The sequence below is a fragment of the Cervus canadensis genome, chromosome 28 (genome assembly GCF_019320065.1).
Source record: "Cervus canadensis isolate Bull #8, Minnesota chromosome 28, ASM1932006v1, whole genome shotgun sequence".
NCBI classification, from domain to species: domain Eukaryota; kingdom Metazoa; phylum Chordata; class Mammalia; order Artiodactyla; family Cervidae; genus Cervus; species Cervus canadensis.
In genome coordinates, this window is record NC_057413.1 from 47129384 (window position 1) to 47151711 (window position 22328).

The 22328-nt window shown below is 47.3% G+C and overlaps 1 protein-coding gene across 3 annotated transcripts; it reads left to right on the top strand.

Moving 5' to 3' along the window:
• The first annotated feature begins 503 nt into the window (after positions 1-503).
• On the top strand, positions 504-21646 carry TAF8 (TATA-box binding protein associated factor 8). 3 transcript variants are annotated; one of them, XM_043449631.1, is made up of 9 exons: positions 504-562; positions 1348-1504; positions 4304-4402; positions 4724-4786; positions 5783-5907; positions 10210-10357; positions 11711-11853; positions 18350-18489; positions 18799-21646. In XM_043449631.1, the coding sequence occupies exons 1-9, from the start codon at positions 518-520 to the stop codon at positions 18809-18811; spliced, it is 933 nt and encodes a 310-aa protein (XP_043305566.1). In that variant the 5' UTR covers positions 504-517; the 3' UTR covers positions 18812-21646. The 3 variants fall into 3 exon arrangements, with proteins under 3 accessions (XP_043305566.1, XP_043305567.1, XP_043305568.1); XM_043449632.1 differs by lacking the exon at positions 18799-21646 and having other exon boundaries at positions 506-562; positions 18350-18493; XM_043449633.1 differs by lacking the exons at positions 18350-18489; positions 18799-21646 and adding an exon at positions 14367-18343 and having other exon boundaries at positions 506-562.
• Positions 21647-22328: the final 682 nt, after the last annotated feature.

A 22328-nucleotide genomic window follows, 5' to 3' on the forward strand; every position in this document is an offset into this window, starting at 1 on the left:
ACACAGGGCGAGAGGGCAGCGTGATGCACCGGAACACCGGGATTGGGTCTGTGAAGCTCTAGTTCCAAGTGGGGCTGCGGGGACGCCAGCACAAAACAGGGTTTCCTGCTCAGGAGAATCACCTGGAGACTTAAGAATACAGATTCCCAGGCCCCTCTACTAGAAAGCAAATCATGGGGACCCAGCGGGACCCCACACAACCATCCAGGCAAGTTCGGAGCGTCCCAGGGATGTGCTTTTCATGAAAAAGCAATTTCACTTCAAAACAGGTGTGAAACCGTGGGCTTATTTTCCGGGGCAAACTTCCGGGGCTCACTGAACCCACCGCTCACAAAAGGTCACGTGAGCCGGGGTGGGGGTGGGGGGGGTCACTCTGCGGACCTCGCAGAGCCTCGGAAAGCTCCTCGGAAAGCTCCGCGGGGCGCGCGCCGCCCCGCCCCCTGGCTCCCGCCCCGCCCCTCCCCTTGACTACAAGTCCCGTCGTGCCCCGCACTCGCGCACATTACGGCAGGGCAAGATGGCCGATGCGGCGGCCACTGCCGGGGCTGCGGGCTCCGGAACGGTAAGGGCGGGAGGCAGGCGCGGGGCCGGAGCCGAGACAGTCGGGGCATTCGGCAACTTTCCCTCTACCGGGCTATGAGCCCATACCCAGAAATCCAGCCCCACCCTGAGCCCTGCGTGGAGGAGGGTCTTTCAACACGTACATGACTACCCCCCCCCCCGCCCCCGCCATTCTCGAGACTTGGCGGCGGCCTCCGGAGTCGGTGGACCTGTGTACTGATTGGCCTATTCTTTGTTGGGTGGGGAGGGTTGGGAACCCGGAACAGCTCCTGATTGGTCCAGCGAGGCCGCTTTCGCCTTCTTATTGGCCCGCTAAAGTTGGGAGGGATTCCCATTTCAAAATAATTTAGGTTTCCTACTTTTTCCTGTCCTCTTCTCAGCATCATGTGTTGTTTGTTGCTTTGACTCTCCTCGTTAGTGAAATGGTGTGGAGATGGGAAGAACGAGAGAGAGAGATCACTTTTTTCCTGGGTGATGGACACGAGTTCCAATCCCATCATGCATGTTTCTTCAGCTATATATTCTGAGAATCGTCTAAAATAGAAAAAACAGCCGCTTTGTGTTACTGGAATTGTTAAGTGTTAGGTAGGCAGAAAGGCTGTCTCCGAATTTAGAACCCCTAGGATGCTCAGTTACTGTTCGTTTGGCCAAGAGCTATAAATCCAAAGTACCGATAAGTATTTAGCAAAAGAAACTTTGATTGCCAGTGACAGTATGTGAGCTCTGTAATTGCACCACTGTCCAGTGAATAAAAATGTTCTCTCTTTCTGGGCTGCTGATTCACAGAGATCAGGAAGTAAACAGTCCACTAACCCTGCTGATAACTACCATCTGGCCCGGAGGCGAACCCTGCAAGTGGTTGTGAGCTCCCTGCTGACAGAGGCAGGGTTTGAGAGTGCTGAGAAAGCATCTGTGGAAACACTGACAGAGATGCTGCAGAGCTGTAAGTACCTGGAAACAATAGGAAACAGTAGGCCCTCTTCCAGTCAAACAAACATCTGTTCTGTGTTCGGCATCATGATAGTGTTGAAAATGTTTAAGAAAAGGAAGGACATTATTAAGTAACCTACAGGCTTTAGAACAAGATAGACCTTATTAGGTCTAGGTGTAAGGATGAAGTTCTCACTCTGCCACTTAATAGCTTGGGTCAACCACTAAACTTCCTGAATCTCAATTTCCTTATTTGTGAAAAGGGGTAAATATTTGCACATTTTGGAGTTTTGAGTATAAGTGAGATATGTATGTAAAACAGTCAAAGCTGAAAATGTAAGCCCTTAATGACTTGTAGGTGGTGTTATTATTACTGTTTGTTCTCTATGCTCAAAGAATTTACACTTTTATTGAAGAGTCAGGATTAAGTCCCATGAAATAGATGCCACACGTTATATAGTCAAATGCTATATTATATGATTGAAAGAGTGAGGGTGAATAAGTTTTAGAAAATGGGAGGGGGGGAACCACCACTGCTTTTATTTATTTATTTATTTTTTACCACCACTGCTTTTAAAAGGAAGTATCTTGAGATTTTGGAGCCTGGAATGGTCTCACATAGGCTTGTGCATAGTCAATGTATTTCCCTCTTTGGGCCTTGGTTAGGGAAGGGAAGGATGAGATGAGGGATGAGGCATTAAGGTGTTTTGGGAGGAATCAGCCCTATGAATGGAAGTGAGAGAAAGGTTTAGGCAGAGAGGGAAAAGTTCAAACAAAGAATTGGCCAGCTCAGCAGGGAGCCCTGGAGCGATTATTGCCCGTCAGAGTATCTGACATCAGGCCCCCAAAGCCCTGCCTTTGTAGTCTTGATCAGTCATGGATGTGGGCTGCCCCAGGAAGCGTGTGATCTGGGGTGAGATGCAGCTGATGTTTGGGACTTCAAAATACCAAATGTTTTCCTAAAGCAGCTATCTCAAACACCTCCAGATTCTTAAATATTGAGGGTCCTAGGGAATTTTGTATACATGGGCTTTTTTTTTTTTTTCCTTAATATTCTCCTTTTTTTAAAAAAGTTAAACATTTTGGGGGGAACTGCTCTAGGTCTTTGTTGCTGTGTGCAGGCTTCCTCCAGATGCAGCGAGCAGGGACTACTCCAGTTGCAGCGCACAGGCTTCTCGTTGCAGTGGCTTCCCTTGTTGCAGAGCACAGGCCCTAGGGTGCATGGGCTTCAGTAGTTGCAGAGTGTGGACTCGGGGGCTGTGGTATGTGGACTTACTTGCCCTGCGGCATTTGAAATCTTCCTAGACCAGGGATTGAACTTGTATCCCCTGCATTGGCAGGTGGATTCTTAACCACTGGACCACCAAGGAAATCTCAACATGGGCTTTATATGGAGAGATTTTTGCCACAATAGAAAATGAAATTGAGAACATCTTAAAACATAAGGATGCACACGGACACATTCCATTAGCCAGCAGAGCCATGATGTCATCACAGGTGACATAGCTTCTGGAAACCATGACAGAGAATAAGAGTAAAAAAAAGTCAAAGAACGTCTCATTTTATTATGGAAATGCTTTTGACCTTTGAACTTGTCCACAGACTTTTTGTGTTTGTGTAAAATGGAGCACAGTTTCAGAATTTTCCTGAAACTGCTCATCCACCTCTGAAGCCCATTCATGGAGCCTAGCTTCCTGTTTCCCCTTTCCCCTGAGGGACTTCAGAGTGACTGAAAAGAGATTCAGCTTCAGGTAGAAGAAAAAATACTTGACACCCAAATAATAAGACTTTTTTTTTTTTTTTTTGGTGGCACAATATACATAACATAAAATTACCATTTTAATTATTTTCAAGTGTTAAATTCAGTAGTGTTAAATATAGTCACAGTGGTGTCAACCATCAGCATTATCCGTTTTCAGAACTTTACTTTTTCATCGTTCTGAACAGTAACTCTGTATCCATCAACAGTAGCCCCGCATCCCTCCTTCCTCCCAGCTCCTGGTAACCTCTAATCTAATTTTTGTCTCTATGGATTTTCTTTTTTTCTATATACCTCACGTAAGTGGAATTTTAAAATGTTTGACGGGTTGGCTTATTTCACTTAGTGTGATGTTTTCAGAGTTCATTCATGGTGGTCCAGTGGTTAAGAATCTGCCTTGCAATGCAGGGGACACGGGTACAATCCCTGGTTCAAGAAGATGCCACATACCGTGGGGCAGCTAAGGCCGTGAGCTCTAGAGCACGCGCTCCCCAATAAGAGCAGCCCCCACTCCCCGCAACTAGAGAAAGCCTACGCATAGCAACCAAGACCCAGCGCGGCCAAAAATTTAAAAATTAATATGTAAATATTTTATAAAAACACAGGAAACCTAGATGGGAGGGAGTTTGGAGGAGAATAGATACATGTATATTATGACCGAGTCCCTTTGCTGTCTACCTGAAACTATCAGAATATTGTTAATTGTTTTGGCTATACTCTAATATAAAGTTAAGAAAAAAACCAAAACGTCCATTCATGTTGTATCTTATATCAGAATGTCATTCCTTTTGAAGGCTGGGTAATATTCCATTATAGGTGTAGACCACATTTTCTGGATCCATTCCTCTGTGGGTGGACGTTGGGTTGTTTCTACCTTTTGGCGACTGTGAATAGTGCAGCTGTGAGCATGCACACACCAGTATCTGTTTGAGTCCCTGTTTTCCTTTCACTTGGGTGTACACCTAGGAGTGGAATTGCTGGCTCAGGTGATCATTCTGTGTTTAACTGTTTGGGAACTGAGAACACGACTTTCTGCTCTCGATCCTTTCTTAGACATTTCAGAAATTGGAAGGAGTGCCAAGTCTTACTGTGAGCACACAGCCAGGACCCAGCCCACACTGTCAGATATTGTGGTCACCCTTGTCGAGATGGGTGAGTACGTCTCCAGTTTCCATTTCTTCAGAGCGGCTGAGTTGGGAACATGAGAGAGAGAGGCGTCCGCAGGAGGCAGCCCGGTCTGCTGAATGTCCTTGACTCTCCTCTTGAGTCTCCTGCTTTGCTTTCAACTTGACAGTTATCAAAAGAGGGTTCCTCTGAAGCCCTGTAAGAGACCTCTTAACTCCTTTGGGGGACTCTGTTGGAGCTTCCTTTGAGTGGCAGCAAAGTCGGGAGTTTAAACTATTTCACCACAGCATGACTTGCCCTTCCGTGTTTAGGGGCCTAGGCAGTGATTTTTGTTTTCCTGTTTCTTAGGTTTCAATGTGGACACTCTCCCTGCATATGCAAAACGGTCTCAGAGGATGGTCATCACCGCCCGTAAGTGACTGTGAACTGAGGTATCCAGTAGTGCTCAATTAATGCTGGTGGAGTGAATTGATTGAATAGGGCAGGGACTGGTATGTAGCTACTGCCTCACTGCAGGCTCCTTTCCGTTATTTGGGGCTACCTACAGTGTAATCTTTATTTGGGCCAATTGAATTAGGTTGTGAAATTCACTCACCACAAAGGCAAACCATCTCGATGCTACTTGAAAAATATGAGAGTTCTTATTCCTGCTTAGATCAAGAGTCAGTAAACTATGGGTACTGTGGCCCACCACCTATTTTTGCAAATAAACCTTTGTTGGTACACAGCCACATTTACGTATTACCTATGGTTGCTTTCTTGCTATAATGGCAGGGTTCTGTAGTTGTGACAGACTGCATGGCTTGTGAAACCTAAAATATTTACTTTTTGTCCCTTTATACAAAAAGTTTGATGATCTCTGCCTTAGATACACTGAGTACCATAACCTGAGTTGGAGAAACTCGTTTGGGCTTATGGAACCTGGCAAGAGTTCACTAGTTTGTTTTTTTTTTCATCACTCTCTTCCTCGGCTGGCATCTTCTTAGGAATACCTCTCAAGGCAGCAGTGGAAGGTGCCGTTTTTAATCCCCTCCTCACTTAACTTTCCCTGGCTCAATGTTTGTCTTTGTTACCTGGGTTCTTGAAAAGAACGAGCAGCCCACCTAACTTGCTTAGTTCCTCAGTCCTCTCTTTTGCCTAGTTAACTGGTCACAGCCACCAACTCACCTAGCTGAGAGGCATGCAGGCAGATTATTGGACATGGGAATGTCACCCCAGGTTATGCAGAGGTTGGGGGCAGGGGTACCCTTTCAGGTCCTCAAGCCATTGAACGCCTTTTATTGGTAGAAGTACAAAGTGCCTGTTGCATAGAACACTGAGGTCCAGCGTTTATTTTGAGAAAAGGAGGGTTGGGTTAGAGACACAAGACCTCGGGTGGAAGACTGACCAGTCGTGACTCTGTTGCAGCTCCAGTGACCAATCAGCCAGTGACCCCCAAGGCCCTCACTGCAGGACAGAACCGACCCCACCCGCCACACATCCCCAGCCATTTCCCTGAGTTTCCCGACCCCCACACCTACATCAAAACGCCGGTGAGTGACAAGGCCACGCTAGAGGCTGTGACTGATGCAAAAGCAGACTCAGTTCTACCTGGCTGTCAGACTGGAGTCCAGAAGTTTGTTGGTAACAGGGTAGTTCAGAACTCAGAATGTCTCTCCTCCAAAATGTCTCCAATTTGGCAAAGGAGAATTATCTTCTGCACTTTGCTGGCAAAAATAGAGTTAATGAAGAAATTGAAGCTGGCACAATTTTGCCTGTCCCATCCAGACACAAAAGTCAGTTCAGTTGCTCAGTCATGTCTGACTCTTTGCGACCCCATGGACTGCAGCACGCCAGGCTTCCCTGTCCATCACCAGCTCCCAGAGCTTGCTCAAACTCGCGTCCATCAAGTTGGTGATGCCATCCAACCATCTCAACCTATGTCTTTCCTTTCTCCCTCTGGCTTCAATCTTTCCCAACATCAGGGTCTTTTCCAGTGAGTCAGTTCTTCGCATCAGGTGGCCAAAGTATTGGAGCTTCAGCTTCAGCATCAGTCCTTCCAATGAACATCCAGGACTGATCTCCTTTAGGATGGACTGGTTGTATCTCCTTGCAGTCCAAGGGACTCTCAAGAGTCTTCTCCAACACCGTAGTTCGAAAGCATCAATTCTTTGGCACTCAGCTTTCTTCATAGTCCAACTGTCACATCCATACATGACTATTGGAGAAACCATAGCTTTGACTAGACGGACCTTTGTTGACAAAGTAATGTCTCTGCTTTTTAATATGCTGTCTAGGTTGCTCCTAGCTTTTCTTCCAAGGAGCAACCGTCTTTTAATTTCATGGCTGTAATCACCATCTGCAGTGATTTTGGAGCCCCCCCAAAGTAAAAGTCTGCCACTGTTTCCACTGTTTCCCCATCTATTTGCCATGAAGTGATGGGACCGGATGCCATGATCTTAGTTTTCTGAATGTTGAGTTTTAAGCCAACTTTTTCATTCTCCTCTTTCACTTTCATTAAGAGGCTCTTTAGTTCCTCTTTGCTCTCTGCCATAAGGGTGGTGTCATCTGCATATCTGAGGTTATTGCTATTTCTCCCGGCAATCTTGATTCCAGCTGTGCTTCATCCAGCCTGGCGTTTCACATGATGTACTCTGCATATAATTTAAATAAACAGGGTGGCAGTATACAGCCTTAACATGCTCCTTTCCCAATTTGGAACCAGTTTTTTGTTTCATGTCTGGTTCTAACTGTTGCTTCTTGACCTGCATACAGATTTCTCAGGAGGCAGGTCAGGTGGTCTGCTATTCCCATCTCTTGAAGAATTTTCCACAGTTCATTGTGATCCACACAGCCAAAGGCTTTGTCATAGTCGATAAAGCAGAAGTAGGTGTTTTTTTGGAACTCTCTTACGTTTTCAATGACCCAACAGATGTTGGCAATTTGATCTCTGGTTCCTCTGCCTTTTCTAAATCCAGCTTGAATATCTGGAAGGTCATGGTTCACATACTGTTGAAGCCTGGCTTGGAGAATTTTGAGCATTACTTTGCTAGCATGTGAGATAGTGCAGTTGTGCAGTAGTTTGAGCATCTTTGGCATTGCCTTTCTTTGGGACTGGAATGAAAACTGACCTTTTCCAGGCCTGTGTCCACTGCCAAGTTTTCCAGATTTGCTGGCATATTGAGTATAGTACTTTCACAGCCTCATCTTTTAGGATTTGAAATAGCTCAACTGGAGTTCCATCATCTCCACTAGCTTTGTTCATAGCGATGCTTGCTAAGGCACACCTGACTTCTCATTCCAGGATGTCTGGCTCTAGGTGAGTGATCACACCATCATGATTATCTGGGTCATGGAGATCTTTTTTGTATAGCTCTTCTGTGTATTCTTGCCATCACTTCTTAATATTTTCTAGATACAAAAGTACCTAGCCATGTAAAGAAAAGACCTATTCCACAAAACTCTGGTAGTAATTCTTGGTTAGAGTGTAGCTAACTGTTGTTTTGTGTATGCTTTTCTGGGTTTTCCAAATTTTCCATAATAGGTAAGAGTTATTTTTGAAATCAGGGTAAAAGTTACTTAAAACATACTTGGTGGGACTTCCTTGGTGGTCCAGTGGTTAAGACCACTCTTCCACTGCAGGGGCATGAATTCGATCCCAGGTCGGGGAACTAAGATCCTGCATGCCATGTGGCACAGCCAAAAAAAACTTGGTAATATGAAATGTAACTTATCGTAGGAGAAGGCAATGGCAACCCACTCCAGTACTCTTGCCTGGAAAATCCCATGGACGGAGGAGCCTCGTAGGCTGCAGTCCATGGGGTCGCTAAGAGTCAGACACGACTGAGTGACTTCACTTTCACTTTTCACTTTCATGCCTTGGAGAAGGAAATGGCAACCCACTCTAGTGTTCTTGCCTGGAGAATCCCAGGGATGGCAGAGCATGGTAAGGCTGCCCTCTATGGGGTCGCACCAAGTCGGACACGACTGAAGCTTCTTAGCAGCAGCAGCAGCAACTTACCATAACTGTGAGCTTTGGGTCTATATGGGACAAGTATAGTTTTCCTCTGTGGTTTGATATGTCCTAATTTGCCTTCTAGCAATTTCTCCTTCCCTTAGAAGGCACATGGTGGCCAGGAGTCTCCAGAGGCTGTTCTGCTCATTTCCTGTGTCCCCGTGTCCTGGTGCAAATATGGCCGCAATGCGGGGTTAGAGCAAGTCATCCGGGAGATTTTCCACACCTCAAGATATGAGGGCAAAAGAGCAAGTAGTCACCCACCACTGCAGCACAGACATTGCCCTTGACCAGTGGTTTCTGTATGAGTGTCCTAGGGCTGCTGTAACAAAGTGCCACAAACTAGGTGCCTCAAAACAACAGAAATGCATTGTCTTACAGTCCAGAGGCCAGAAGTTCAAAATCGAGGTGTCAGCAGGCTCCCTCTGAAATCTCTTCTCAGCCTCTGGTGGCTTCAGGCAGTTCATGGGGTCCTTCGGCTTGTAGATGCATTACTCCAATCTTCCATGCTCACATGGCCCTCTCTCTGTATCTCCGCCTTCACGTGACCGTTTCTGTTAAGGACACCAGTCATGTGGCTTTGTACTGCCCTACTGCATGACACCTCATGTTCACTGAGTGCATCTTGCCCTGGAAGTATCCAAATACTGTGAGATCATATTCTGAGGCCCTTGAGGTTGGGACTTCGACACATCTTTCTTTAGAGAGCTACAATCAACCCACAGCAATCTCTCTCTCTCTCTTTTTTTTTTTTAATATTTATTTATTTGGCTGCACCAAGTCCTAGGGATCTTTAGTTGTGGCATTTGAACTCTTAGCTGCAACATGAAGGATCTAGTTCCCTAACCAGGGATCAAACCCAGGCCTCCTGCATTGGGAGCGCAGTCTTAGTCCCAGGACTACTAGGGAAGTCCCTGTCTTAACTTCTGTAGTGCGTCTCTGTCAGTAAAAGTATTAAATGCTCCGTTATTTGTTTGCTCATTTACGTGCATGGTATAATGTAATTCCATATAAAAACAATGTACATTGGAAGAACATCTGACCCTTATTCAAGGTTCGGGAAACCTGTTGTTTCCTTTTTAGTGGCAACTACATGATAGCCTGTACTCTTGCGTTTTTTGAAATCTTGGTTTAAATCTTGGTGGAATACGAAGTCACAGGTCTGATTCTAGGTTCTGTTTATTTTGAAACTTTGACAGCTCTCATAGTTGAAAAAGATACATTACAAAGATAGGTGATATCTTAAACTGTCCTTAATAAACCATAAAAGTAATTTTTTTTCATTCTCACCTACCAATTATTTGAAGAATTTTGTTAATTAAATTTCTAACTTTTATAATAAATGTCAAGCAGTTGTCTTAAAAATAATCATAAGATCTTGCTTTTTAATGTTTTTAACCAGAGTGTTCAGAATTTCATCAAATTCTTCATTTGGGGAAGATTTCAAACATGTCAGAAAATCTTGTCATCACATTACATCGAGGGTCCCGGGTGGTCCCATCAGGGCTTGCAGGGGGTTGGGGGGTGAGGATTCCCCGCTCTCCCTTGAGGATACATTTCTTACGCCTGAGTCCAGCTGTCACAGGAGCTAAATGAAGGCCTAGGATCAATCACTGTATAAATATTTGTACATTTCTTAATTTTTAAGATTCAAAGTAAATGTTAATGATAGTCTTATTGTTTTCTTTCGGCCCTTCCACTGCCCTTGGAGATCTCTGCTTTGGGTGATGTTAGAGGGTCATTTAAAGGGTGGGAGGACAGAGCAACAGCAAGGCAGGGACCCGAGGAGAACAGTGCAATCATGGGTATTTCTCTAGCGTCTTTGCTGCTTTCCCTTTAGACGTACCGCGAGCCCGTGTCAGACTACCAGGTCCTGCGGGAGAAGGCTGCGTCCCAGAGACGCGACGTGGAGCGGGCGCTCACCCGTTTCATGGCCAAGACAGGCGAGACCCAGAGTCTTTTCAAAGATGACGTCAGCACGTTTCCATGTGAGTCTCTCCCCTCTGTGGACCCTGCCTTGTCCTTGAGGCCATCATCCCCTCTTCCCTCCCTCATTGTGGTTGGAAGAAACAAGTAAGCTTTGTCCTTATCTTGGGTGGAACTTGTTCTTCAGATTTCTGGCTCTTTTTCCCAGATCTTCAGGGCCTGTCCCTAACTGATGACTGCAAAATAGTCATGACCTGTGTTGGAGGTGGGCGCTTGAGGTTCGTGGAATTGAGGTCACCTCGAGGGTGACTGAGCCCTGGGCATCAGAGAGGCTCATCCAGTGAGAGGGCAGCCCTGGTGGTAGAAGGACCTGGCGTCAGGGGCCAGGCAGTTACAGAGCCTCTGCCAGGCTTCACCTTCGTGGTGTCCTCTCACAGGGCCCACCACTGAATTTCTTATCTCAGCACTACCATTTCGCTGGTCACATAACCCCTCCATTCCTCAAGACCAAGTTCCTTCCTATCCATCAGCCTCAGGGTTTCCCTAGGGGAGCAAGGGTGATGGGCTTGGATGGTTCAGCAGACTCCTGGCGGATCCTCACTGTGTTCCTGGCCCTAGATCTACAGCAGCTCGGTTACTAAGTCCAGAAACTGTGCTTATCACTTCCCTTCTGTTACCTCATGAGCTCCTTGAGTGAGCCTCCGAGTCAGGAACTGTTTCCACTGCCCTTCCGGGAAGCCAAGGCTTCTAGAGAAAAGCAACAGAGTAATTTGCCGAAGGTCACATGGCGAGTAGATGGTATTCAGACCTAGTTCTCTCTGTGTGCGGGACCCACAACTGAGCCATGCTGAAAATAATCTTCCAAGTGTCTGTTGTTAATGACATTCTATCATGGAAATATACACAGACACTTTCTTTCAATTTTTTTTTTTAAACAATAATTTCTCCTCCTCAGCCTCATTGCTTTTTAGAGGAGTTGGATCACTCTTTTACCTGAACTGCCTTCTAGCTCCAAAGATATACTTCCAGGCTGAGAGTTCTCAGTTCTACCGTCAGGACTTGAGTCCTTGCCTTGGGTATAAGATCACTAAGCTGATGCTTCGCTTGAATTCAGCCCCAGTCCTCTCTGATGCTTGGTAAAAGAGGCTCTGAAGTCATATTGCCTGGGTTCATTCCCACTCTGCCACTTCCTGTGTGTTTGAGGGGGTCGCATAACCCCTCCATTCCTCAGGTTCCCTGTCTGTAAGATGAGGCTGGTAACTGTAGTTGTTTAATATGGTGGAGACGAGGATTAAAGGTAACACGTAAGTGTTACCTGGCCCATGGTGAGTGCCCGAGCATGTTAGCTATCCCTGCCGCTCGGTGCTGCTCGCTGATCTGTCGTAAGGCTCCCAGTCTCTCTTCCAACCCCCCAGTGATCGCTGCCAGGCCTTTCACCATCCCCTACCTGACGGCTCTTCTTCCGTCCGAGCTGGAGATGCAGCAGATGGAGGAGACGGATTCCTCGGAGCAGGACGAGCAGACGGACACAGAGAACCTCCCTCTTCACATCAGCCCGGTGGGTCCAGCCTTCTGTCCGCTTCAGCGCACCCCCCACCCCCACCCCCCGCAGTAGCCTGTGCTGCTCACTGCCTGTCTCCCCGGGGGTTGGACAGGACCCCGTCAGTCTCTGGCCTCTTGTGAGGGATTTGCATGATGGGCCGGTGGTGATGGGATCTCTTGTTCCCTGGGGATTCGTTCAGTCATCCAGCAAATACTGAATGAGCTCCTGCCAGAGTCAGGCATGTGTTGGGTGCTGGGAAATTAGCAGAAGGCAAAATAGACAAAATGTCCTGTCCTCACGGAACTAAGGAAAAAGGAGATGTTAGGGGACAGGGGTAGGTATGGGCCTGGGGGGTGTGGAATTAGACAGGGTGAGTAAGAAGGTGACAGGTGAGCAAAGGTCTGAGGGAATGAGGCTGCACATATCTGGGAGGGGAGCCTTCCCCGCAGGGGGAGCGGCAGATGCGAAGGCCCCCAGGTGGGAGCCGCTGTGTTGAAGAAGGGCAGAGGCCATGGGGGTGACCAGGGGGATGCAAGTAAGAGGGCAGCAGCAGGGGCCGGAGTCAGGGAGCTCCTGGGGCTCAGGTCCTCACTGGACACCAGCACTTGGGCTTTTTGTCAGTGAGATGGGAGCCGCGGGACCCGCTAAGCAGCGGTGGGTCTCAGGATCGGTGACGTGGTGAGGTTGTCCAGGTGGACTGCACAGGGTGAGGGCCGAGTAGAGAGACCGGTCGGGAGGCTGGTGCAGGAAACAGAGATGGTGGTAGAGGGAAAGACATGGTCAGGTAGATGATTTGGTCAAATACTAGATAATTTTCAGAAAAGAACCAACTGATGGAGTGGATGTGAGATGTGAGAGAAAGAGAGTCAAAGACAAACGCAAGGTTTTTTGCCTGAACAGTAGGAAAGAAGGAGTTGCCTCCAGCCAAGAAAGAGGAGGTTTTTGGGTGGAACGGGGGTAGGGGGAGACCAGGAGTTGAGGTGTACTGAGGTAAGTGTGAGATGCTTGTTAGATATCCGGGTGGTGAAATCAGGTAGGGCCTCCCTAGTGGCTCCGTGGTAAAGAATCCTCCTGCCAGTGTAGGAGCTGCGAGAGACACAGATTTGATCCCTGGGTTGGGAAGATCCCCTGGAGAAGGAAATGGCAACCTACTCCAGTATTCTTGCCCGGATAATCCATGAACAGAGGAGCCTGGTGGGCTACAGTCTGTGGGGTCACAAAGAGTCGTGGTGATGTCAGGTAGGAAGGTGGATAGGCAAGTTGGGGTTCAGGGAGCTGTTTGGGCTCAAAGTGCAAGTCTGGGAATCCTCAGCATGTAGATAGTGTTGAAAACCACGAGAGATCAGGTGAGCACCTAGGGAGCATTGAGGATAAAAAAGAGAAATACCAGGAGTGAGCCCGGGGCTCTGCATTGTTCAGCAGGTAAGGAGACAGGGAACCGGCCCGGATGTGAAGAAGGCACAGCAGGAAAGGTGGCGCGTCCTGGAGGCCAAGGGAAGAAAGTGTCAGGAAAAGGAGAGTGATCCGCTTGGTCTGCTCTCTGCAGCTGGTTCCAGCCTTGTGAGGACCGAGACTTTGTCCCTTAGATCTGGCAACAGCCATTTCAGGAAGAATGAGAGCAAGTGAATTCAAAGAGAATGGGAGGAGAGAAACTGGAGTTAGTGAGTACAGACTTGTGTTGTCCTTCACAGTGGCCAGTAGTCCACAGGCAACTAAGTCTAAATTGATGTAAATTAAATATAACAAAAAGTTCAGTTCCTCAGTCACACCAGCTACATTCTGTAGCCGCCTATGACTCCTGCTAGCCTGCTGGGCAGTGCAGATATGAACAGTTAAAGCATCACAGAAAGTTCCATTAAATGTAGACCGTGGTTTCAAGGAATTTTGCTGTGACGGGAAGTTGAGAAATGGAGTGGTAACTAAAGGGAAAGAATTAAGGAGGTCAGAGAGGTGTAACAAGATGCCTGTGCTGATGGGAGTGATCTGGTAAAGTTGATTCAGGAGAGAAAAACATTTTGGAATGATGATCTTTGGTAGGGCAGTGAATCCAGTACCCAAAAGGAGGGGTTAGCCTGATTGTGGGCTTTTCCAAGCCAGGATAGGAGACAGAGTGTGGACAGAGACAAAGGTTGAGGAGGGGAGTATGCTTATGGGAACTTGTGGGTGTTCCTTTCTGGTTATGATGTATTGTCCTCGGCAAGTAAGAGGGTAAGACCCACTCTTATTTATTTATCAGGGGAGAAAGTTCCAAGTAGAGGCCCAGACCTGCCAGAAGCTCTTAATGCCTTTAAGGCTTATTGGACCCTTAGAGTGAGGTTGCCATATTCATCCATCCTTTAAAGCTGGCCTTGGCTTTTAAGCAAGGGATGGCTTAGTGGTCATAACTAGACTGAGGGCTCTCAGGTGTGAGGCCCCAGGTGGCAGCCCGAAGCCCCGGGATGCAGGTGGAGAGTGCCAGTTCTGACTCTAGTATTTACTGATTGTCTCCCTGATCACATACCTCTTTAATGTTGAATTATTCCTTTCAGAATTAGGGCTGGCAGCCCATGGCTTTACGTAAAGCAGAGGAGCTTGTTATCCTACGCTTCTGTTTTGGACTCTGTTAAGTCGGTCTGAGATATGGTGATTGGGTCATGGACTAAGATGAGGTTCACCTTATGAGAAGGAGGAATCTTCTAAACAGACATCACAATCCCTTTGTAAGTAAGCTCAAGGGCTTGCAGTTGAGTTACCTAACACTCTGGGGAGTGACATAGGTGAGGCCATGGCGGTGAGTGCAGCAAGGCGGACTGGATGCCAGGAGCTGCCTGAGGACTCCGGGATCCCTGGAGGCCAAGCCAGACAGCAAAGAGTGAAAAGACCTGAGCCTTGAGAGTCAGACTGGCCTGGCTGCCAATCCAGACCGGGCTGCTCTCCCGCCAAGTGACGTTGGTTGCCTGACCCAGTATCTGAGTCTGTTTCCTCACAAATGGGAACACCTACTTCCAGGGGAAGTGAGGAGCCTGAGATAAAATCAACTCATCTACATTGGGTGCTTGGCATACGGCAGCCCATGGCACCCCTGCCCACCCCCTCCCCGCCCCTATTGTATGGCCATGTGCTCTTCTGTACAGAATAGAGAAATAAAAAAACTTCAAGAGAAGGATTCCAGCAACAATTTATGGACAGTCAATTGGGCTTGTTATTTTGTTGGACTGGCCACAATCACACATTTGAAATCCGGAATGTACAAAAAGATGTGTGGTGACCGTCTTTCACTCTCCCTTTCCTGCCTACAGAGCAGCCAGTGTCCCCACTCTCTTGTGAATCCTTCTAGAGACTTTGTTTGAATTTATTTTTTGGCCACACCGTGCAGCATGTGGGAACTTAGTTCTCCGAACAGGGAGCAAACTTGTACTCCCTGCATTGGAAATGTGGAATCTTAACCATTGGACTGCCGGGGAAGTCCTTAGAGATGCTTTTTTAATTGTTGTTTTGAACGTACACAGCAAATCACAGTTTTTACCCCTTGCTTCCTTCCCTTGTGGAGCTACTTGGCGGTCATTCCACATCCTTGTGTGCAGAGCTGTTTGCCCCTCCCCACAGTGCCCCCCTCGTGTGGACTTTACAAGCCAGTCCCCTGTGGACTCAGATTGTTTCCTGTCTTTCGTGTTTACAGACGTTGTTAACAGTGAGTTCACTAACTGGTGTGTTAAAGTGTTCTTTTATCTCTGGAGGACGAAGCTGTCACGGACTGTTGCTAGGTAGTTAACTTTGTTGAGCTTGGTTCTGGTTTCTCTGTCCACGAACATGAAGGGGCTATTCATTTTAAATTGGTGTGTCAGATGATTATTTTCTCTTATATTTGAGCCAGCTGCCATCTGCAGGCAATCCCGGTGCCTCACCCTTTACTCTTTTCTGAACAATGTACCATTCACTAATTCAACAAGTATTTATTTAATACCTGGTAGGTGCCAGACATTGTTCTGGGTGCTGGGGGCACATCAGTGACCAGCACAAAGACGACAGCTGCCTCTTGGCAGCCCGTGTGTTGGCAGTGGGGGCTTGACCATGAAGCATAGTATATAAATCCGTCACTGTATAGTATGTTAAAGATGAAAAGTGCTCTGGGTGGAGGTGGGGGGCCCTGAGTAGGGAAAGATCCAGGGTAAAACGGGGAGGTTTCAGTTTTAAATAGGGTGCTCAGGGTCCACATCACAGGGAAGGTGACATCCGAGCCGTCCTGAAGGAGATGAAGGATTGAGCCTTGGGCTCTCTGGGGCAGTGTCCTGGAAAGGGAGCAGTAGGGAGGCGAGTGGGGCTGTGACTGAGGAAGGTGGGATGGGCGTGGGGGAGAGGGAGAGGTCAGGTCAGGAAGGGCCTTATGAGCAGTTTGAAGAGCTGTCTTCCCATGGGGTGAAGTGGGAGTCATGAGAGGATGTGGGGAGGAGGAGGGGCAGGTCTGAGCTTCTCCAGGGGCACTGGCCGAGCTGGTGACCACAGGGCCGGCAGAGGATGGACTGTGACGGGATGGCCATTAGGAGGCGGCTGTCCATCCAGGTGGGAGACAGCAAGGGGTCCTACCAGGGGGTTCCACTAGAGATAACAGAAGTAGATTCTGCCTGTATTCTGAAAGTAAGGCCAAGAAGTTTTCCTAACAGATTGGCTGGGGGACATATCAGAGAAAGAAAAAAGGCAGGCGTGACTGCGGATTTTGGGGCTTGGACCAATGGGAGGATGGAGTTGCCGTCACCAATGTCAGTGGGAGGAGCTGTTTGTGCTTGGGGTTCAGTTTCAGGCACATTGAATTTGAGATGCCCAGAGATGGCAGGTGGTCGAGTGACAGCAGCCGTGCAGGAGAGGTGACAATCGGGAAGGTTCAAGTGGGAGATGTTGCTGTGGAAATGGTGTTGGAACCTGTGAGGCTGGAGGCAGCACACTTGGGTGCCCGGGGTTCACACACAGCATACGCGTTGCCTGAGTCTGGCTTTTCTGGACCCAAGTCATTCCTGACACACCTTTTTACTCCCACCTCTTCTTTACAAATCTGTCAGTTTAGTACTTCTTCCATCTACTCCTCCTATTGCTAATGACAGCATCCTCTGCTCTGCTGTCTTCTGACAGCGCCACCGCCTGCTTGAGGTCAGATCCTCTTTTGCCTCAAGTTGCACAACAGCTGACCTGGTGGCTCAAATGGTAAAAAATCTGTCTGCAATGCCGGAGACCCCGGTTTCATCCCTGGATCAGACAGATCCCTTAGAGAAGGAAACAGCAACCCACTCCAGTATTCTTGGCTGGAGAATCCCATGGACGGAGGAGCCTGGCAGGCTACAGTCCATGGGGTCGCAGAGTTGGACACAACTGAGCGACTAAAACACATTAAAAGTACAGAACAGGAACCTCAGTGATGGAGCCTTCAGCCTGTCACCAGGGTTGCAGCCCAGCCAGCAACTTCTGGTCACTTACTGCCACCTGGGCCTGAGCCCTTCGTGTGATTCCCCCTAACACCTCTCCTGCAGCTTCTGCTCATTTTAAAGAACTTGGAAAATAGAAGAGAGTGTAAAAAAGAAAAGGAAAATCAGTCACCCATATTTCCAGAAGCAGTTTGTAAAACTTCAGTATCACTAATGTTTTCTATGTCTATATCCAATTGTGATTTTTAAAAAAATCTTCAAGATCATATTGACTATATCAAACTTAGAAACTTTTCTCCAAAAATCACTTTTCTCAGAAAATGAACAGTGAGAGGCCTGATCCACGGGCCACTCGTGGGGGTGGTGGATGACGTTCCCGTGTTGGTGCCTTCGTGGGAGCTCTCGGGGCTCCAGCAGTTTCTGGCCTCTGCCGGGATATGACCATTGGCACCATGTTGCAAGTACCAGATGCTTAAGAATTTGTGGGAAAGTAGATTATGATTTACGTGAGATTAGCTCCAGGAGGAGCTCTGTGCACACCATCTGTTCTGGTCCTGTCCCTCTCAGTCCTGCAGGGGATTGAGGGCCTCTTCTCTCTCTCTCTTTAAGTTTTAAAAAGTATTATTTATTTATTTGATTGCGCTGGGCTTCTTTGTGACACTCCGGATCTCTGACCTTTGTTGTGGCATGTGGATTCTAGTTCCCTGACCAGGGATTGAACCTGAGCCCCTGCCTTGGGAGCAAGAAGTCTTAGCCACCAGGCCACCAGGGAAGTCCCACTTCTCTTTTACTTCATCTCCCCACGGGCTGAAGCATGCCTCCCTGAAGCATCTGACTTGTGGTCCCTGACTCCCTGCCCTCCAGGTCTCTGTTCCCTTCCGACTCCTGTCCCTGCCTTCTCAGGGTCTTGTGTTCTGTGCTCCACTGTGTCACCGCTGGTGCTCCCGCCTTCCTCTGATCGCAGCCGCTGCCTGGCCTCCTCTGGGGCAGAGAGAGGCACATTAGCCCGGCTTCTGATTTCTCAATGAGAGGCGTACTTGTAGTAGTTCTTAACCACAGGCATGATCTCTTTCCTCACGCTGCTGGTTGTTTTGCTTTATTTCGGCTTTTGCTCAAAGGATGATTCTGGAGCCGAGAAGGAGAACACCTCTGTTCTGCAGCAGAATCCCTCCTTGTCGGGGAGCCGAAACGGGGAGGAGAGTATCATCGATAACCCCTATCTGCGGCCTGTGAAGAAACCCAAGATCCGCAGGAAGAAGTGAGTTGGAGGCTGGGGTGCAGAGAGGCCTCCCCGGCCGACTGAGGTGGTCTTCTCTGCTCCTGGGCAGAAAAGAGAGGCTCACGGTGGGTCTGAGCCTTGGGCAGAGCTACTTGGTGAGAGGAAATGCTTCCCCCCCCTTCCTCTCCAGCCTCGTCTCCTGCATGTACCTCTTTCTTGTTGCATGGACGTTGAGCATCCTACAGCCCAGGGACCAGCCCGCACAGCCCAGCAGTTTGTTCCCCTCACCAGAAGGAGAGCTAGTGGAGCCCCCACCAGCTGGGCTCCAAGGATTCCTCTTCTTTCTAGGTCCCTCTCCTGAGCCGAGAAGGAAGCCTGCCTTGTACAGAGATGTGGATGCCACCCTGCTTGGCGAGTTAAAACCCCTCAAGGGAAGAGGAAGGTGGTCGTCTCCAGGTCAAGCTGAGGCTGTGGGGTGTGAACCAGGCATGATTTTAATAGCCAACTCTCTATTATGATTACCTATTTTCACTGAATTTTGGGGTTAATGAAGAAATGAAATGATGAGACTTTTAATCAGCTGGCCATACCGTGGGGTACAGGAATGGTGAATTCATTTATAATCATGGAACTTGATTCTTTGAAACCTGGGAGACCAGAGAAGGTGGCAGAGAGAGAGGGCTCTCTGCCTGCTGTGCCCATTGCCAGAAAGACCGTGTGCTTAAAGTGTTTCAGGATATCTGGACCCTTTCATTGGCCGACAATTTGTGGCACCAATTTATCATCCTAGAAACTCCTTATTTCTCTGCTCACGTGGGCTGCAAGTGCCCTGTTGATTTGGTTGAAGGTGACTTGCTCTTCTTCAACATGTTGGAAGCAGGAGACTCACCCATTGCAGCCTCATTGTGGGGCCAGCAGGAGTCAGGAGGCGTGAGCAGATGCCTTCATGGGGAGGAGAATGGAAGACATCACTGACTCTCATCAGCATCTGATGAAATCTCCCTGAGGCAGGGCAGTGCCCTCTCCTGAGAGATTTATCATTTACTGTCCCATCATGGAGCATGTGCTTGGGAATGACCAAGTTCTGCACCATCCTGGGAGAAGAGATTTTTCTTTGGCAAGAGCCTACATCAGTGGATGAATTATGCTATGATTTGATAGCAGAATCATTGATTTTATGCAATAGGAAAAGGATCGATGGGACTGGGAGGTGGCGGGGATGAGATTTTGAAAGCCGGGCTTGGCCGTATGGTCCAAAGGCTGAGAAACCTCGCGGGTCTGCTGGAGGCTGGCACGGATAGAAGGCCATGTGCCCACCTATGGCAGAAGTGGGCCAAGAAGAACCTGCACGTCTGAATCTACCCAGGCTCTTTGCTTCTTCATCCTTGATGTGCCTACAAATCAAGAAAGGAGGATGCTGGGCAAGCTGATACCTTTTTGGCTGGTCTCCATAGGAAGAGGTTTTCAAGCTAAGAGGAAGAGAAATGCCAGTGAAACCTGGAAGTTAATACACAGAAAACATGAGACCCTGGGTAAAGTCCTTAGTCCATCCTGAGCTCTCCTGATACTCGGCCTCCACAGTCATCTCTTAGTCCTCCATCCTCTTGGTTGAACTTGAAAACTCAAAAAACCTGGTGACAGCAGGCAGCAGGCTCCATGTGCAGGCCTCGCTGTTCTCTAAACACTTCATCCCACTGGCTGGAAGGAAAGTGCTGCTATCAGTAACTGAACAAGGGAAGCGGAATGAGAAAATCTGATTCCCCAGCTCTGGACCAAATAAGAGTTTCCCCCATCTGTAGTGATCTGAGACCCTTCCAGTTATAGTCGTCAGATCGGGCCTGTGCTGACCCCTTCCAAGCTTGTCATTTGGCTCTTTGTTAAGTCTAAATACAGTCCCAGGGTCGAGCCATGGCAGGTACAGGGCTAAAATTCTACTTCCTGAAGTGGTCATCCTAGCAGTTTCTCCTGATACTTCCCAGACAAGCACCTGTTGATCCTGTAATGCTGAGTGATGAGGTGAACTTTGGAAAAGAATTGCCCTTCTACTGTTGAGACTTCAGAGGCCAAGCTGCTCTGATTCTGCCCTTAACGAGACACTGGGAGATGCTCGGACAACCTGAAACATTGACCCAACTCTTACTGTGTAAAAACTGCATGATCCTCACTGTATATTTATAAATGTTTATTTTTTATAACTTAGGGAGAATGCGTGGAGGTAGTCAATGAAATTGGATTAAGCATGTGATTTATGAGCTCTTAATAAAAGGTCATAATAAACTTTGTGAATGAAACAGTTACAAGCATTGAACTCAAATTTGTGTGCAAAAGTTACAGCATCGAGTAAGACTGTGTAAGTTAGGCTTAGTCCTTCTAAGCTGTTTAAAACTTTTTATTTGGGAAGTCTGCAAACACAAAACTAGTGTTTTCCCTGTGTATTCACCCAGCTTCAACATTTAGCAACAGCTTTTCAATTTCGTTTCATCTATGTATTCTACTGTTTTATTTTTTTAATTCCTAGAATATATTTTAAAACAAACCTAAGAGCTGTATCATGTAATCTGTAAATATGTTGTTATGTATCTCTGATAGACTTTTTAAAGTTTTTTTTAAGGTAATTACAGATTGAGAGGATTTTACCTCCCCCCAAGGGAGGTGCCACTAGTAGCATCTCAAATAACCAGTATAATATCAAACCCAAGAAAATGACATTGGTATAATCCACAGAGCTTATCCAGATTTCACCTTTGTGTGTGTGTGTAATTCTATGTAATCATGTTGTGTAAATTCACAGTCAAGATGTCGAACATTGGGGAGCAGGCAGGGATAAACTGGGAGGTTGGAACTGACATACACACTACTACAGATAAAAAAGATAGGACTTCCCTGGTGGTATAGTGGATAAGAATCCACCTGCCCATGCAGAGGACATGGGTTTGGTCCCTGGTCTGGGAAGCATCCACAGGCAGAGGAATAACTAAGCCCATGTCTCAGAACAAGAGTAGCCTGAGCTCTGGAGCGTGCAAAAGCCACAACTACTGAGCCCAAGTGCTGCAACTACTGAACCCCGTGCGCCTAGAGCCTGTGCTCCACAACGAGAAGCCACTGCAATGAGAAGCTCGTGCACAACGATGAAGATAGCCCCCTGTACGCAGTAACTAGAGAAATCCTGCATGCAGCAATGGAGACCCAGTGTAACAACAACAACAAAAAAATCACCATAAAAGTTATAAAATAGATAACTAATAAGGACCTACTCTATAGCACAGGGAACTCTACTCAATACTCTATAGTGACCTATATGAGAAAAGAATCTAAAAAAGTGGATATATGTATATGTATAACCAATTCACTTTGTTGTATGGCAGAAACTAACACGACATTGTAAATCAACTTGCCCCAATAAAATTTTTTTAAAAATATAGAACATTCTCATAACCATGAAGTTCCTTCATGTTGTCTCCTTATAACCATATCCACCTCTCACATCTTCCCCATCCCTCCCCTCTGGCAACCACTGCTCTACTTTCTCCATTTCTTTAATTTTATTTTTAAAATATCATATAAGTGGAATTTTAAGGTTTGTAACCTTTTGAAATTGGCTTTTCACTCAGCATAAGCAGTGAGAGCCATCCAGGTGGTGTGTGTCAGTAGCTCCTTTATTGCTGAGCAGTCTCCCGGGTGTGGATGTACCATGTTTGTTTAACCATTCGGCTGTTTCCAGTTTGGGGCTGTTATGGCTGAAGCAGCTGTGAACAGCTGTGTATAGGTTTTTATGTAAACATAAATTTTCACTTCTCTGCAATAAACGCCCAGTAATGCAACCACTGGGTCCTATGGTAACTGTATGTTTCATTAAAAAAAAAAAAACTATTCCAGAG

What these genes read in the sequence shown, in the direction of transcription:
- TAF8 (XM_043449631.1), top strand. Translation starts at nt 518, where the DNA reads ATGGCCGATGCGGCGGCCACTGCCGGGGCTGCGGGCTCCGGAACG. An exon ending in GGGCTGCGGGCTCCGGAACG is followed by an intron (nt 563 to 1,347) that starts GTAAGGGCGGGA and finishes GCTGATTCACAG; the next exon opens with AGATCAGGAAGTAAACAGTC. An exon ending in TGACGTCAGCACGTTTCCAT is followed by an intron (nt 10,358 to 11,710) that starts GTGAGTCTCTCC and finishes CCAACCCCCCAG; the next exon opens with TGATCGCTGCCAGGCCTTTC.